Source organism: Pollicipes pollicipes, unplaced genomic scaffold (assembly GCF_011947565.3).
Source record: "Pollicipes pollicipes isolate AB1234 unplaced genomic scaffold, Ppol_2.1 Scaffold_6686;HRSCAF=7923_pilon_pilon_pilon, whole genome shotgun sequence".
Lineage (NCBI taxonomy): Eukaryota > Metazoa > Arthropoda > Thecostraca > Pollicipedomorpha > Pollicipedidae > Pollicipes > Pollicipes pollicipes.
This window is the reverse complement of record NW_023596921.1, coordinates 13419517-13437270: the sequence shown is the minus strand read 5'-3', so window position 1 is coordinate 13437270 and position 17754 is coordinate 13419517. Positions and strand designations below refer to the sequence as shown.

Below are 17754 nucleotides of genomic sequence, written 5' to 3'. Positions count from 1 at the left end.
GTTTTCAAACTGAATGTCATCGAGCCGAAACTTCAAGGTTCCTTTCAATCAACGTTCGTCCCCGGCGCGGTACAGCCACCTTAAAGCCGCCAGGTCCAACGCACAAGTCTGGACAATCTTTTTCCAACGCACGCACAAGGACGGGATCATAAATTTTTGACAGGCTTTGAAACCACTGATCGCAGCGCCATGTAGTTCTCTGCACGGGATAGTCTCAGCAAAAAGTGGCTTAGCTCTTATAAAATATGACACAACATTTCACGGCACTCGAAGGCGTTCCTCTTCTTATCGATCTTGACTTGCAACATTGCTATGTGACGATAATTTTACCCATACCTTCAGACTATCTTTGCTGCACCATGAAAAGTTCACCAACAATGAGCTCAATTCTTTCAGAGCCACGCAGCAACAGCTTCAAGCCATTTAAGCGCAGGGCGACCCACCAGGCGGCGCATTTAAGCAGCATTGCAACATTGCCATGATTTCCCTCCCGATGCGATTAATACGCGCTCAGGGGGGGTCACATTGACCCCCCCTCCAAAGATTTTTCCGGAAGTATTTCTGAATAGCGCGGCTATGCCGCGCCAAATTTTGCATACCAGTAGACAGTTGAATAGCGGATCATTTGCTATCAAACATTTAGATGTACCTCGTGAGGCCACTGACCTACGGCAGGCCAGTTAGGACATGGATTCAGCGAAATCAACTTCTATGGAATCGTTCAGTCTGATGCAACAGCGGAGTATTAGACGAAACAATACATCTCTGAGATACTTCCTTAGGCGATACAACAATTGAATGAGCAAACTGCATTGAGCTAGGGTCAGGCACGAGGGTCAGACCAAGGTCAAAACCAGCCTGTTTCATTACTCTAGGGCTTGCGGCATGGGGTAGCTTCTGGTGCTCATTTTGAATTTATTGATAATAGGAACGGCATTATACATCTTTCATGCATTTCTTTACAGTCAGAGTAGGTCACTCACCATGACCCAGGCCGCCATTTTGTTTTTAGGAACATACTGCCCGGCGTAATCTTTGCCGTTTATTCAAATACGAAACTCAAAAGTCTTAAATGATTTTGACCGCCGTGGCCTTCAGACGGTCAAACCAGATCACTGATCTTAAATGATTAAGTGACCTTTTGCTTAGAACAGATAATTAGGTTCTGGGGGCACTTTGGAGATCCCGCTAGATTTTGACTTGTTTGACCTTATTTGACCCCAAAGTCGTGACTTAGGAACCTCAAACTTTGACCTAAGTGAGTTCGCATACAGGTCAACACACGCTGTGAATTTGGTGTCCCTAGTTCTTCCAGTTCCTGAGATCTCAGGCGGTCAAATTGACCCCCAACCGGGCGAAGGGTATCCAACCGGCCACCCGGGCGCGTGTTAACATCGGACAGGTAAACTTAGCAAATCGCCAAGAACTCTCGATCAAGAGTAAAGCCCTTTCAGAAAGGTCATGTCTAGATGTCGGCGATCCGCTGCGGCAACGACACGAAACTCACCAATGCTGACGAAGAAAAAAACGAGTCATGGTACCGGCAAACATACGGACGGACGCGTGCGGGCGTCTCACTTTATCTTATTGGGACCGGGCGCATAGCGCAGGCCGATGAGCCACATCAGTGGTTGCGGAATCCGCCCGTGACAAGTTGGTGGGCTCACCGGGGCTAACCAGGACCCCGAACGAAAGCCGAGACACGGCGCCACCTCGGCGGAAAAGGCAAACTCAGTACTCGGCGGCTCCCCTTTCGACATCACCACCAACACCCTCTCGAGCTACCTGTTTGACTCGACGTCACACGCCCAGTTTGACCGAAAGTTCCGCAACGCAGTCCAAACCGGACCTTAAATGTCAAGGCCAGCTTGGGCACGAATTCGTCGGGCTCGCCGCTGCCTCGGCTGCAGCCGGCTCCGCGCGCTCGAGCAAAAACCGTGGATTCCGCGGTCCTTAGTGCGATTTTTAGGAACGCTGTCAGATCTGCAGGCGGCCAGGGCTTCCGCCCTGCTACAGCCGCCGGGCCTCCACGATGCGGCTTATCTGAGCCGGACCACGTAAGCTACTCAGGAATGAAGCGCCGTCTGCAGCGCGGTTCCATACGACCCGCATCTGCCCAAACTATACGCGCTTTTCGCGAGACTGGTCAGTCAACAAAAACTGCAGTCAAATTGATTTCCTCTACATAAGTTGGCAGGCCTGGCCGGAGCAACAGCCAGGCAATTATCACGTCAATCAGCCGCTTATTAGCCATTTTCAACTCCATTACCTGATGTTTTGGTGCACCCCGCACGACGGCAGTTGCTCGGCATCATCACCGGCAGCTGATGACGCCATCATCGCCTCGCTCGTCCCACGCCGTGCCCAGCGCCCGACTGGTATTGGTACCATCCAAGGCTCAATTGGAGTCACCACACTCTCCTCAGGCCACACAGCGCGTCTTCCCCGCAGAAGCTGGCAGTTGGCCGCAGAACAAAGTGTGCTTCTCAGTCTGTTTGCGTCATGGAACATTGAAACAAAATAAACTCGCACGTCCTGACACTGGCGGGATTTGAAACTAGCGAAGCGCGTCCCCAGGTGTGCGGCGAGTGGTCCGCGTAGCACGATCAGGATCCGCAAAACCACTGGCATTACCACCGTAAAACAGGCCATTTCCAAGCCCGCATTTTTCACGCCCGAGGAGTTTCTTTCGCCCAGAGGCTTCCGGCTCGTTTGGCTCATTGTTTCCAATTGGAGGTTCGTATCTGTATGCCATGCGTTTTCTTACTCTTTTTTGGGGGGAGGGGAGGGGCGGGGGCAGCAGTTTATGTTGATCTTATCAGCCATGGTCGGGCTAGTTAATGCAATGCTGTTAAGCGCCCGTTCGTTTGCGCCATCAACGCAAAATGGGACAAGCTAATAACGATAGATATTATATTCAGTGAGGCCGTCTTCATGTCCAAACGCCACCTGTCATGCCCACGCAATGCGACGCTGTAAGCCTGGGCCATTTAAATGCCTGAGATAACGTTAGCAGGTTCGGGTGGGCTCAGGTGGCGTTGATGCAGCGGCGGGAGGGGGCACAACGGACGGCTCGAATTTCAAAGGTGTTTGTTTTCCCGGACAGGTGCGGAACCTCCATGGCAGGCGTAGAAAGGTAGGCATCGAGTCATAACCGCCAATCCACGCCAGACAGATCTACGCCACACACTTGACCCCTATTTCGCAGTATTTTGGTGGAACTTATCCACTCTTCTTTCTGCATATTTAGCGTGTCCAGCTTCTCACGCCGATAGTGACAAAACACTAGAAAAGGTATATATAAGTGTCATACAGGGAAGTGTGTCAAAAGGTTCACAACTTACCTTTTAGATGATATTGGTATGTAGGCTCCTTGATCGCATATCTTGAAGAAAAACCGCCGCGGACCATGGCACCAGCCCCCCCCCCCCCCATCCCCACCCACTTCCGTGGAACGAGGGACGAAACGAGGTTAAAGCGCACGCGGTCTAAGGTGACGCTCGATCGAGGGAAGCATCGACTTAACGGGGACGCTCAATTTACGCCAGAGTTTGCGAAACAATGCCTCAAGCAATCTGCACCAACATCAGTGTGCTGTATGCCTGCTGCACTGACAGACACGAACACGTCATGCGGACACGCCTCCATGCCAAAAGGATACTGTGTGACCACGTTGCAGGCGAGGAAGAACCAGAGCCGCGGAACGGGCACCGGCAGCAGCGGCAGTGCCAGCGGCTCCGACGCCGAGAACAGCGCCGTGTGGTGGCCGATGTCGGAAGCTAGCAGCAGGAAGCCGGGCAGCGGCAGCGCGTGCTGCAGGGAGTGAGCAGTGACTTCAGCGGGCGGCCAGGTGGGTCGGGCTGGCCGCGGCGGCGCCGGCCCTCGCTGACGTTCATCTGTCGTCGTTGGCACTTTGGGCGATCAGAGCAGGGCGGCCAACCCACACAAACTGAGCAGAGCATGCAAATCAAATAACACAATAATATTCCGTCCTTAACCGGCGCCGCCGCTTCTTTGAACTGACACGAGAACCCACGACGCTTCTCAAGCATAATTCACCAGTCCCTATCCGTGGACCGTCGACTGTCTATCCCCTTGCAAACTTCCCACGGCTGTGACCGCGGCAGACAACACACGCTCTGCGATGCACTCCGCAGAGCACGATAAATCGCGGGTGCTTCAACTGGACCACCTCTCCTAATCTCGAAAGACAGCCCCCTCCCCAGAGACCAGCTGCCCATGATGCCCCCCCCCCTCCCCCTCCCCGCCGTACCCGCACGATCGTCACATGCGGGGACCGACGCCATACCGTGAAGAAGAGAGCCTGCTGCGAGTGCTTGCCGAAGGTGGTGTACAGCACCTCCTGATAGATGCCGAGTCGGGCTGACAGCAGGAGCGCCGAGGTGAGCAGCGCCACGCCGATCGTCATGGTGACGGTGCTATCCGGGCCGCCGTCGGCGCCCGGCTCAGCAGCGCCGCCCTGGCGGAGGCCGCAATTAACAGAGCTACGGAGCGGGGACACGAGAGGGCAGTATGGAGCGCGCTGCCAGAGGCAGGCTGCAGAACAAAGGCAGCCGAATCGGAGACGAGGAGGTGCATTAAATGAAAATAGCAGCACTGATACGCTCTACGTTTATTAATAATACCACGCTTTCCTCCGTCTCGGACCGCGTTACAAGAGCAGCGCTGCACCACTTATCATGGACATACGGAATAACTTAACTGAGATGGAGGTGTGAAACGAAGTCAGGCTTACTGTGCGAGGACGCCAACGGCATCTGACCTTTAAGTTTTAAAACATTACAGAGATATTTAAGCATCATTTGCAACCACACCAAGGCGTAGCCTTACTCCTCCTCCTCCTTCTCTAACGCTTGGCTTACGCTCCCTGGAAGCCTCTTCTTCCGCGCGTAACGCAATATATGGCGGCCCAAAATCAAAGGCTGTCGTTCAGTCAACACTCAATCGGTCCCTCAGCAGCCAGATGGCCACCCCCGGCAGCGAGCCGAGCCGGAGGCACAGGCCAGAGCGGCACGTCGAGTCGGTGCGCTGGTGCGGCACTCACCCGCGACGCGTACGTGCACAGGCCGATGCCGGCCGAGATGGCCACGACGGCGGCGTTCTTGTGCAGCGGGTAGTAGCGGCCTAGTACCACCATTCCCATCAGCAGGTTGGCCACCAGCGACCCCTGGTGACGCGAGACATTCGCTGAGGCGCCAGCGGACACGGGTCGGCCCCTCAAACAATGGCAGACATGGGCCGGCCGCCCGGACAATGGTAGACATGGGGTGCCCCCCCCCCCCCCTCCTCCCCCAAACAATGGCAGACCTGGGCCGGCCGCCCGGACAATGGCAAACATGGGCTGGCCCCCCAAACAATGACAGACATGGACCGCCTCCGCCCCCCCCCCCCCCCCAAGTGGCAGACACGACAGGTAAGATGCTCAGACAACGGTAGACACGGGCCAGTCGCTAAGACAACGGTAGACTCAGGACAGAAGCTCAGACACCGCGAGACACTGGCTGGCCGTTCAGATACCAGCTGACAAGATACAGGTACTCAGACAACAGCAGAAACGGAGCGGCCACTCAGACATCCGCGGACAGGAGACACTCAGACAACAGCAGACGCGGATAGGCCACCCAGACATCAGCGGACACGATACGGACACTCAGACAACACCAGTCATGGACCGGCCGCTCAGACACCAGGGGACACAATACAAACATTCAAACATTGCGAGACATGGTCCGGCCGCATAGACAACGGCAGACATGGGCGGGCCGCTCAGGCAACGACAGACAGGACAGAGGCTAAGACAGGGCTGACACGGGCCTTCTGCCGGACGGGTGAGCGCTAAATCACATTACAGACCAGACAGGGCAGGATAGAAAGCGTACGAGCAGACAGCCGGAATTAAATGATTCTACAATGACCCTTGGTCGACTGAAACAGTACACCAGACTATGTCTGGCAATGCAGGCGAAGAGAACAGACACAATCCACACGTACACGCTCGTCAGATATTCACATCTCATCATAACACAATCACATGAAGCATTAGAAACGACACGCTTCTATGACAGTGCAACGAGGCGTTCGGGCTTCAGGCCGTCACGTGTGACAGCCGTGGGTCGGAAAAAGGAAGCTGAGTCATACAACGGAAGCGGCCTCGTGACAAGGCGTGCTCATTAAAATCACTCGAACGAACCCACTTCCGCCAGCCTGAACGCCATCAACGAACAGCAAACTATCGGCTTCTCTCACAGCACATCAACCGACGTTCTGTGATGTGTCCTGCACAGTTACGCCAAGTTCACAGCACGGCACAAGTTTTGACAGCCAGAGCAGCGATTTCGTCATCACTTATCTCGCACAAGCAGGTAAATTGCTGGTGCGGTCAATGTCACTGTGTTGTTGGGCTATAAAGCCGAACCGAGCTTTGTCAGATTTTTGTCGAATTTGCCACAAACTACGTCCGTTGTTCCGATTAATAGCACCAAAATAAGACGTTCTCGTGAGCTGCACCGATAAGCCATCCTCCGCACAGTAGCGAGGTAGTGTGTGCCGACTTCATGTCCGATGCAAGAACAAACAAGCACAGTAGCCATTTTCGTGGTCTTCCACGCTCATTCCAGTTGTTTTACACTACCTCGTACGGTTGGAGTGTCAGGGTGGTTCAAATGGGGTCAAATCACTTAAAGCTGACTCTCCGTAGCTTGCATGGACCCCGAAATAAACCAAATTTAAGTCAAAGTACGTGATCATTTAATCCCAACGGGTCATGTGAATTCACCGGAGGTCATTCCACGCCATTTACCTGGACTGCGCACTTACATCACGCACAAAGATGATATTGGTAAAATGATACCAAATAAAGTAACGTTTGACGTTACTTTGGCTGGATAAAACGGTGACCTGAGACCTGCAGCCTTGATCTGATGTTAGCTTGATAATGATATCCCTCGCAGAACCACTGAGGCGGTCCAACCATCTTGTTCACGATATGCATACACAATCCAACTTGACACCACCGTCACGAATTGACCTAGTGCGATCATATCCCGGAAATACGACCACACCCGAGAAATACGATCATACCCTGGAAATACGATCACATCCCGGAAATGCGATCATACCCTGGAAATACGACCATATGACGGAAATATGATCATACCCTGGAAATACGATCATGCCCGGAAATACGATCATACACTGGAAATACGATCATACCCCGGAAATACGATCGCACCCCGGAAATACGATCATACCCTGTAAATATCACCGTAATGTTATGGGAAGAAATCACCAAGCCTAAAGTGATCTCCAGGTAAACAGATCTTAGCCCGCACCACCAATCGTCTGCACAGTTATATCCGCACTCTCGCCCGTCGTTCATTGCTCGTAAAGCAGCCCCAAGGACGTGACGACGCAGCTACTTTAACCCACACCACCGAGTTTGAGTGGATGGTGACCATCAAGGATCGATCCCGTGCAGTCTGGGTCACATGATCTCGTACGCGACACAAAGCACGCCCTCCGACCCACGTGGTGCGGCGTATGAGGGCAAGGTCCACACCACGATTGTTCCACTGCCCGGGCGCATTATGACGACGGGGGTTTTAGGGATATTAATGACTACTTTGAGTGAATATCCGTGGCCTGGGGGATTGCTGGTTCCAAACCTAATAAAGCGCACGTCTGTGCATTTAGGCATAAATGACAATATCAGCGTAGTCTTACCGCTTTAAAGATCATATGCAATGGCATAGGGATGCCAAAGTTCAGGGCATAATTGTTGATGACGCTGACGACAAAGAAGAGTCCCACCATGAGGAAGTACTTGCTGAAAAGAAAGAACCATCACATATGAAACATGCATGAGATCATGCTCTTACAATGTCACCACTTTGCTGAATACGCTGTCGGAATTTTTCGTTTGCACATTTGAGAACGCGTTACATTCAGAAGCGTTCGGGGGGCATGTGGTTCATCAATATATCGGAAACGGAAAATATCCGAAACATTAAGTGTTCCGACACAAAACACGAGATCGGAGCTTACAGGAAGCATAGCAAAATAAAAGTAACGTATGTGACCTAATGTTACCCAGTGCTCTACTGCTGATTTTGAACACTCAGTACACGACATCACAAACGCACTGCGCCTTTCACAACGTTAAATATGTGCCAACATACACCAATACGTACCTTACTGGTATCGCCGAGCGCACGGTTCCACACTTCATGGTGAACACAAATCCGTGTACAGCGATGAACAAAAACTGCGAGAACGTTATGATGTTTCCTGAGCCAGGATGTGCACTGAAATATACCAGGTTTTTGAGCACAAAAACCTGCACAAACATGGAACGGCTTCTAAGTGAGACTCATTCTGACTAGATCGATCTAAACTATATTACAGTCATGATTCACTTCTGGGAGTGAAAATTTGTGTGAGGATTGCTTAAGGGCTTGGTTTCACCTAAATTAAATTTTGACCCAAGCTGCAGCATGCTCTACTGATTCATGTGGCACGCTCATTTTCGTATGGGAATTCCTCATTATATTGCCATCATTGTTAAGGTTCTAATGTCGGGGTGGACCAAATGGAGAGCAACTACATGGCAGATGATACTTCAATTATGACAGCATTTCACCGCAAGTTTTTGATAATTGATTACAGTATTTGATTGCGCTGTCATCGTAGACGCGAAAGAAAAGACAACATCTTGAGTTGTTTGAGGTTTGCATTCGGGCCGAAAAGCTGCTATGATCGATCCAAATTCTTAGCCAGTTCTAAAAAAAGAAAATTTAAATATGCGTGGACAATCTAATAAGAAAGAGAGGAAATCCATTTGAAGAAGTTACGGACAGAACACCATCCCTTCAACTCATGTTACTGAGCTGCAATCCTTCCCTTTGGTTATCATTAACAGAACTGTACAAACACTTGCACTTTGGGCGACCAAATCATGGTGCACAAGCAGCAAAACTATGCAGCCTTTGCTAAGTTGCTGTTAGATTTGATGAACCATCAAACATGTACAAAACGAAAATGACAAAACTAATGATTCTGCCCCCTTGGCAAAGGCCCTCGCCAGCACAACATCTTTCTGTCACCCAGGCTGGGACTGGCTGCTGCTCACGTGGTCAACAGCTCCAAGAAGACAACGTTGGAGCAGCACCCGAGCAGCACCAGCACGATGGCAAGGGTCGGCTGCATGTCTGCTGGCAGCCTCACAGCCCTGGAGCCTGCAGCCCAGCAGAGAAGGTCAACCATAGCAGCTGTGAAAATTACTGCTCACACATCAGCTCAGGGCACATCCTATCAGAAACAGATTCCTTTTACCCAGATCACAGTCAAATTAGCACTCGCCTAGCAGGGGTTAGGATTTCAACAAGTCAGCAATAGGTCAGCTTGCTCACTGGCATTGTGCTATCTATGCACTAATAAAGATTGTTGTGATATTTGCAACATAAAATGGCATTGCACTAGTTAGGTACCAATAACAATTGGTGTGATGTTTGTACATAAAATGACATTGCACTAGCACTAGCACTAAAATGACATAGGCATTAATAACAATTGGTGTGATATTTCCAGCATAAAACTAGGTAAAAGTGAAGTGCTATGAAGCAGCTGACAGCTAAAGTTCATGCATGGTGGTGCTAGCCATTCCTTTCTGCCAAGAGCCAGTAAAGCCCCATACACCCTTTTATTAGTCAGTAATGACTGGTCATTAAACTATCCCAGGGAGTCCCCTTACATCTGTAATGCAACTTCAAAAGCTCCACACACATACACACACACTGAGCACAAAGATGCAGAGTAGCCTAACATTGCTAATAACTTATGTAACTTGGCCCAAAATTGTTTCACTTTAAAAAAAATGAGCTGTCTCATTTATTAAGACATTTTCACATTGATAGCAATACCACACTTGGCATGACCTCATGAGCTTGACAAAATCATTAGCTGAAGGCACAGATCCTGTCAAAGTTGGGCATATTTTTCCTTAACTTATGTCTGATCCTTTATGCTTACACCAGCCAATAGTTTTGTTGTGCTGTTTGTGGGCGACATGGACAGATTGGGTTTCCCCATGCGTGTACAGATACTAGTGCAGATAGCACCACGAAAAGCCCCATTATTTCAGAGGGGAAATAAAAAGCTCAGGAAATATGCATGACGTTAACACAATGTGGAGAACACAAAGGGATAACCGTCACTTTTCTCGTACATGATGTGTTGTCTCAGCTAAAACACATTCGGGCACTTGTATGTGATGATACCACAATGCCCAATCAAGGCTTACTTATTAGCTGCAACCATTCATAGAAGCACAAAACTGGAGAAAAAGAGCAGCACAGACGACCACGTTTCAAATCTCAACCCTGCCCAGCGCTGTTACGTGCTCGGCTGGTGTAATGAAAGACTGAACATACGGTTCACAACTCTGGCGATAACACTAGATACGTATGAAGACAGCTTGAACGTTATATGCGGCGGTGAGTATTTAACTTCTGCAATACTTGGAAAATAGCCTTTCAGTCCACATAAACACGCCCGTCACCCTTTCACGCCGTGCTAACGGAGTTGACTGCCGGCCCGGCGAATACCGTTCCTAAACGTCACTACTGCGGGCTTTGTGTAGAATTTGGTATCATAATTCCTTTACAGCATTGCTTGTGAATCCTCGCCAGACCCAGCACGGGCGTGGGGCTGTGACCTCGAACGCGTTATGCAATAGAACCGTGATAAATGAATCCTAGCACTGTTTTGTGGCAGCTGTTTCAAAGTATTTCATTTCAGGGATATGCAGCTGTGTTTGATGGCGTGGCAAAATCAACCCTGGCCACGTGCAGTCTGTCGTCAGCACATTTGTCAGCACCAATCACAGCCCAATATTCTCATTACGTCAGGTCACGTGACCACAAAGTCACATGACCTTTGACGGCACGCGCCGACCTTGCTGCCAGGACCTTTTTTGTTAACCCGTCGACATGAGTATTTAGTCCGGTATATCTTAAAACGCTTTTACGGTAAAGATGTATTGCAAAACTGCTGATTTGCGCAACTGTTCATGCTTGGCTCCCAGGCAACTACCGCTCTCAACACAAAATTGACAAGCAAAATATATTTGTGGTGCCCGCCCTTCCTGCCAGGGCGGGTGACGTCAATGAAACCAGCAGCTGAGTGCATCGTTAAGCATCAAGCGCGCATGCTGTTCTACTCTTGTCATCTCCTGTCCTGTGCTGTTATCTATCATGTTCTGTCTATCCCCTATCTATCTTATCTACATCTCATCGTTCCCTCATCCCGTTCAACCTTGTCCGCTCATCCTGCCGGGCGTTAATCTGTCTTGTGTGTATTATCTTGTTATCACATACCATCCACCTCCTGTCTTCTGGTTAGCATGTCATGCCCGGTATTGGCGGAACCTCTTGAGATTGGGGGACGGAAAACATGAGTTTTGCCCCGCTCTTGATGTGTACCGTATGCTTATGTGCGTGATCCCCCACATTGCCTCCAGAATTTGTTTTTTATTTTAATTTAAAATGCAATTTCAGTTAAGGTTATCTCGTATAGATTCCAGTATATATATATATATATATATATATATGTATATGTATATATATATATATATATATATATATATATATATATTCCACAATACGTAAGTTTAAAGATGTTTTTAATAATGCCTTTTGACTTCTATTTTGCGGCTCCCTGACTCGCTCTTGCTCTGTTCCGTTTGGCTGATATGCGATAGCACCTACTTCTTCATGCATGCCACGCATAGCGCCTCTTTATTATGCTTGCCAGCTTGTGCTTACAGCAGTAGTTGCTTGGGAACGCAGCAATGCAACTTTTTAGTTGACAGCTCTGTAGCACATTTTTGCCAGCAATGACATCTTTAAATCTACAGGGATAAATTTGCGCACGGTGCTGACCCCGTGGGAAGGTCACCTTGAAACTCGAAATTGGTGCCGAAATGTGGTCCGAATAGTCATTGCAACCGTATAGCAGATGCAGCTTGGTAGGTGACCGTAAACATCGATATTTGTTTGCCTACTCGTGAGCATTATTCGATACGAATATCAGAGATGCAAGGTTACTAGGATCAGAGATTAACGAACAGCTACGGGCCCGATTAATCCTGGAGTCTCTGTGATAAGCAAGACCCCTCAGGAATTACGATTGATTAGAGGTTTTAAAGGTCATATTGCGCCCTTAACGAACCCCCCCCCCCCGCCATAGGACCACGAAACGGTAATCGGCTCTTAAGGACTGTCTAGGGCCAAAGTACAGATAGCCAGCTGTCTGAGAGCCCCAAGGGGCCTCGAGTAACCCAATTACTCCGGAAACTCAAGCACGCCGGGGATCTCCGTCGCAGTCTTGTGAACAAGGGACAGATGATAAACTGCGAGACGGTCGAAGGTCCCGACTGCCGAGGTAGTCAAGTGATCTACGACAGACAGTGGAAACCGAGGTGGTCAGTGGACGCTGAAACGGCCATAGGCACGACTACGGTCCGGGGGCGCAGAGACCGAAGGGGTCGGGGTGAAAGCAATGAAAATACAATTTTATTTGGATGGTCGAGGACAACTAAAAGGCCAAGGTTTCCGAGGAAGCAAAGAGTTCTGAGAACGGCCAAGCGATGCAAACGTCAAAAAATATACCGTGGTGATCATTGTGTTCTCGCACAAACAGTGGTTTCCGGGGCGGTAAAAAAACACGGATGTGGTCAAAGTCGCCGAAAAAGAGCTGCGGGAGGGTCATAACGACTTTGGCCTTCTCGCTTCGGCCGAGGGTAACGAGGCTAAGGGGGTGCTCGGGGTCATGGTAATGCACGGTAGATATGGCAGCGCTGTTGATCCGCAATCTCTTACGGTCAGGTGGTTGGTTGACGAGATATGTTCCTGTCGGATAGAAGATGACGATGCAGACTAGGTGCGCGGCCTGCTGCGTCATATGATGTCGGCTAAAGTTTCGCTGTTGCCCCTTGCCCGGGCTGTTTATCGGCTTGATTTGTATCATTCCAGCAACCTCTACCAACTCCAATGTGTTTTTATCCACTCTGTTTTTGCACGCATGGTTTAGCTGACTACTCACGCCCTGAAGCCAAACTACCCAAAGAGCTAATTAAAGCCCAGTGGATAATTCCTGATTCTTTAGCCAAACATCACCGATGGGCCTCGAATGCAAGAAGCAAAAGCTGACATCAAGCTTAAATAGTAGCATTATTTGCACCGCCCGCCAACCACCATTAGCCGACTCCGCTGGTGGGGTTCCAGTGCTGTGGAACACAAACCACCCGCTGAGTGGAACACGCACCCGGGTTCACACATCGATATGGCCATATGCTCCGCTAAGCGGTACGCAAGACGCAACGAATTAAATGGTGCGTCCAACGCGTGCTCACAACATCCGGTAAGGAAAGGCGCGAGACCAAATGCGTCTGGCGCTTGCTGTGAACACGCCTGGTGCTTTACATCTGCAACGGCATCATTGCGCCCATGTGCGCCACATAACCCACGTCAACTTTCCAGAGGTAGAGTGAGGTTTCTAAGCTCAGCCTGAGTCTCAAACCGCCGGTAGCCCAGTAGGCCGAGAGCTCCCTTACACTGCCGCTGGATGACGCGCACCGCCGTCAGACCCATTGTTCGCCTCCACTCGCTGGCGACCTGCAGCGAGTTCTTGACCGAGCTGTGCGCCTTTCCCCGGCTGGCGCTCAAGCGGTCGGCGTTTTGCGCGAGCGGCCGGCCGGGCCTGCCCAGTAGCACCTCTGCCACCTCTCTCTCCTGGCCGGAGTGCTGCAGCAGGAAGCGCACGCTCGCTTCCTCCAGAGGCACACCCAAGAACGCGAACAGGCGGCGTGCGCCGTGCGCTACGCTCTGCGCCAGCTCCTCGTAGCGCACGGTAAGCAACTGACCCGGGAACTGGCGCTCGAGCTGCTGCACCTCCAGCAGGCTCTCCTCCTGCCAGGCGCACAGAGAGCTTATCGACGCGCACTGGTTCTGGCACCAGGCAATCCGTCTGCGCGAACGCACGACGGCGCGCGGATCGCGGACGAGCAGCACGACGCGCAGCCGCGGCTCCTCGCGCAGCAGCGGCTCCAGGTAGCGCATCCGCATGCGCACCGTCTTGGCGATGCGCACGGGGTGCATGGCGCAGGCGGCCTCGAGGAAGCGTCGGCTGGCGCAGGCGTCCGGGAAGCGTCTGCAGGCCTCCCGGATGCTGACGCTGCTGCCGTGTACGAGCTCCAGCTCTCTGCGCTCCTTCGTCGCCCCGCTGTAGTCGCAGCGCAGGAGCTGGCCGAGCATGGCAACCCGACGCTCGGCGCTGGTCGCGACGCCGGTGGCAGCTTCGGCAGACTTGAGCAGTAACAGCGGTTCGAACAGGTAAAACGCAAGGGGTTGCGAGGCGAGCATGTCGCCGAGGAACGAGCTGCCGCTCCTCCACGTGGACACCACCAGCACCTTGCGCACCGCGGCGTCGGCCACGGCACGGCCCGTGAAAGCCGCCAGCGGTATCGCCATAGTGCTGTTGTCCGTCTCCAGACCCTGGCGGACGACCCGCAGCGCCTCCTCGAAGGGCGCCGCGGGCAGCGGCGGCTCTTGCGTCAGGGACTGGCTCATGACCGCAGTGGCCTCGACGCGACCGGCCGTTGAGGTCCGGCTGCCCCTGCGCAGTTGGACCGGACCGCTCAGGGTCCGGCTGCCCCTGCGCAGGGTGGACCGGGGGACGGCAGCAGACCAGCGACGGGCTGGGTGGGCGTCGCTGCCTGCGGGAGCCGCGCGTGAAGAGTGAGGAGCAGCCTCCAGCGAAGCTGCCCTGACATACTTGCTGTTGGACTGGTGGTGGTAATCGCCGAAGGGTGGCCAGTGTGCTTTGTTGGTGTCCGGGATGTTGGGTCCAGCTAGCCATGCCTGTGGAGACAAGAAGAGGATATTTACAATGAAGCTTGCTGAATTATTTCGTATTGTTCATTTGCACTGTAGATTGATTACTTAAACCAATAGTCGTCGTGGAATAGAAAATTTGTTGCGCTTTCTTCCCGCCTCGCTTTTTTCGGGAGCACTACCCGAACCATTTCACGGATCGTAATACACTTTGGAACGACTGGGTCTGCGGCGCTTTCACAATTTGACTTGACTTTCCAAATCTTTTCCTCATGCATTTGAAACACCTCACCCACACCAGCGTCCAAAGCCTCATGGAACGAAACCTGCTCAGCCATTTCCTTTTACGCTATCCAAACACACCCATACGCACTGAATTTCAAATTTTGTACCGTTCCACCGTCTCATACTACGCAGGATAGCCCAATAAGCAGCACGCAAGTTCCTACCAGCCGTCTCGTCACCTGGCAGTATGCGGACATCACGGCACGTATTGCGCTAGAGGCACGTGCCATGTGGCCGCGTCATGAATTAATCACCAGGTTAGCAAGCAAAGCAGCGCAGCGTTCGTGTTTTTAAACGAACCACGACAGTGTGCCTAACAGCGCCTCCCCCCCCCCCCCTCTCCCGAGGTTTTTCTTGCATAACATGGCAACCGCTAAATAGGTCACGCACGTTTTTAGTAGCTAGCTTCATCGTGTGCTTACGTGTCCTATCAAGTTTCAATAATTTTGTCCTAATAGTTTGTGACTTGTGGTCCATTTGCTAAGGACAGGTCAGCCAAGTTCGATGCCAAATCGACGTTGCGGTTCACTCGTTGACAATCAGGATGTGTTGCTCATTTGTTGAATAAACATCATCTATTTTGAAGCCATGATGTCAGCCCTGCTCATGTCTGAGGATGAGAGATCAGGTCATCTTAGGCTAAGCTAGGTCCCAAATGTTTACTTGTTCTGCAATGTCTGATTTATGCCACCTCCACTGGCAAATCCGTCCCGATAATTCGGTCGTGTGGAGCCCATGCCTTCCGGTCTGTCTTCCCTTGGCATAGTGGCCTTGAGTCGCTTTAGGCACTTGGTATTTGCCCTCAACAGGCATGGCCGCGCTAAAGGTCACATGACGTCAGAGAGCAGGTGGACGGTGTCGACAGGTGCATGGTGGGGAGACAGACTGTGGGCTCGAAACGGCAGTTGGGAGGCAGTCCAGCATACTTTCGGCCCCTGGAAGAGCTAAACATGTTACAGCAATGCGGAAGTGTTGAATAACCCTTATGCAACACTATCAGACAGGCACTAGTAAAAATCGACAGGTGAAACTCGTGATACGTTACGCCCGTCCCAGGCGTTGAAGACGGTTGTTACATCAGCTCGTTTGTATATTTCAGATGTTTCGAAAAATGCGAGGTAAGCGACCGGAAATCGAGTCAATTTTTGTTATTCTTTGCAAGCAATTCAAACTTGTACGTATTTGTGTGTAGATTTTGGTGTTTTTGTTTGAGGAAAATAGCACTAATTGACATGTACGATCATCATATAACCACAGAGCACATTGTGCCTGCTTTCAGTTTGCTAAAAATGCATTGTCAAGCGTCAAAGCGACTATGTGCAATGTGAACAAGAGCTATGCGATCTTGATTACCCGAAGATGTACAACACACCATTGTTAACAACAGAAAAATATGGCACTGGTCACGAAGATATAGTTAGCACTTCAATTTCCTTAAGTAGATGTTTTATTGATTTATCCTCACTTGACCTCCGCTGACCTTTACGTATGCCTAAAATATATTTTTGCATAGATAATGCCCTTGTCGCACTGCTACACCTATTAAAATAAACTCAATCAGAAGCACATTGTGGAGGAGAACAAAAAGCGCCGCTCGTGTAGACTACTGGTAGACCAATTTTGAACGTTGACCTGACCTGACCCGCATGGGGAAGCAGAAATGGTCGTAAAGGACTCCCGGTCTCATGGATGAATAATGAAGGGACTCCTAGACGGTCTAAACGCTTACTTGGGTGCTCTCAATATCCGTCTTGGCGTATTAACATATGTTTTAACTAGCTGTGAGAACGCCCGTTTTCTCCTTTAGTGACCTCGAATGACCTCACATTTGACTAAGGTAAAAAATGTAATACGCACTCGTCCTGATTTGACAAGACCATCACGACGGTATCTTTGTTTTTCCTGTGCGACGCCTGAAATTGGAAGATCCCAGCTGGTCAACCTCCCCCCCCCCCCCCCCGGCCGAGCGAGATCGTCTCGGACCCCCGGCCGGGCGCCGGTTACTGTCGCATCAAGGGTTGAATGTTTCTGTACATGTGGGTCGTGTTGTATTGAAGGTCGACATTGAAGTGAGTGTTTCTCAAGGGATCTCGATCTCGTTGAGCGATTGCAATGGATCAGACTAATTATGATCTTAGCTGCTCGTCTCTGGAATCACTATATCACATGCATCTGGAACGGGTTAATGTGGATAAGCGCTTTGGCCAGTGCCCGAGCCGCACTTTTGCAAGTTGGTCCGTGTCGCAATGAATCATCACTGCATCGAGCCTATTACGCACGCAGAGTATTCTCACCTGTGAGCCAAGGATTGTTTGTGGGCTTGTCCAGCAGCAGCATCGCCAGCAGCACCACCAGCACCACCAGCAGCAGCAGCACCAGGCGGCGGCTGAGCGGGCGCGTGGTACAACGTCGCATGGCGGCTGTGGCTCCCCGACCGTCCCCAGCCGACGCGCCGGGGCAGCCGGGGCAGCCCGGCGAGCCAGCGGCGGAAGCTGCGCCTGCACCCGCGCACCGACCGATGTCAGTCACAGTTCGATGACAAAATGGCTTGTAGCATTGT

The 17754-nt window shown here is 51.2% G+C and overlaps 2 protein-coding genes across 2 annotated transcripts; both read right to left on the bottom strand.

Annotated features, from left to right (window-relative positions):
- Nucleotides 1-3661: 3661 nt before the first annotated feature.
- LOC119108570 (UDP-xylose and UDP-N-acetylglucosamine transporter) lies at nt 3662-10588 on the bottom strand (the record flags this gene model as incomplete). The annotated part of the gene is given in 7 exon segments (XM_037232162.1): nt 3662-3813; nt 4310-4480; nt 5066-5188; nt 7744-7846; nt 8211-8324; nt 9149-9254; nt 10499-10588. Coding segments are annotated over 6 exon segments (740 nt in total), but the record flags the coding sequence as incomplete, so codon positions are not given.
- A 2956-nt stretch (nt 10589-13544) lies between these two features.
- LOC119107939 (carbohydrate sulfotransferase 6-like) lies at nt 13545-14645 on the bottom strand. The gene has a single exon (XM_037231531.1). The coding sequence runs from the start codon at nt 14643-14645 to the stop codon at nt 13545-13547; it is 1101 nt and encodes a 366-aa protein (XP_037087426.1).
- Nucleotides 14646-17754: the final 3109 nt, after the last annotated feature.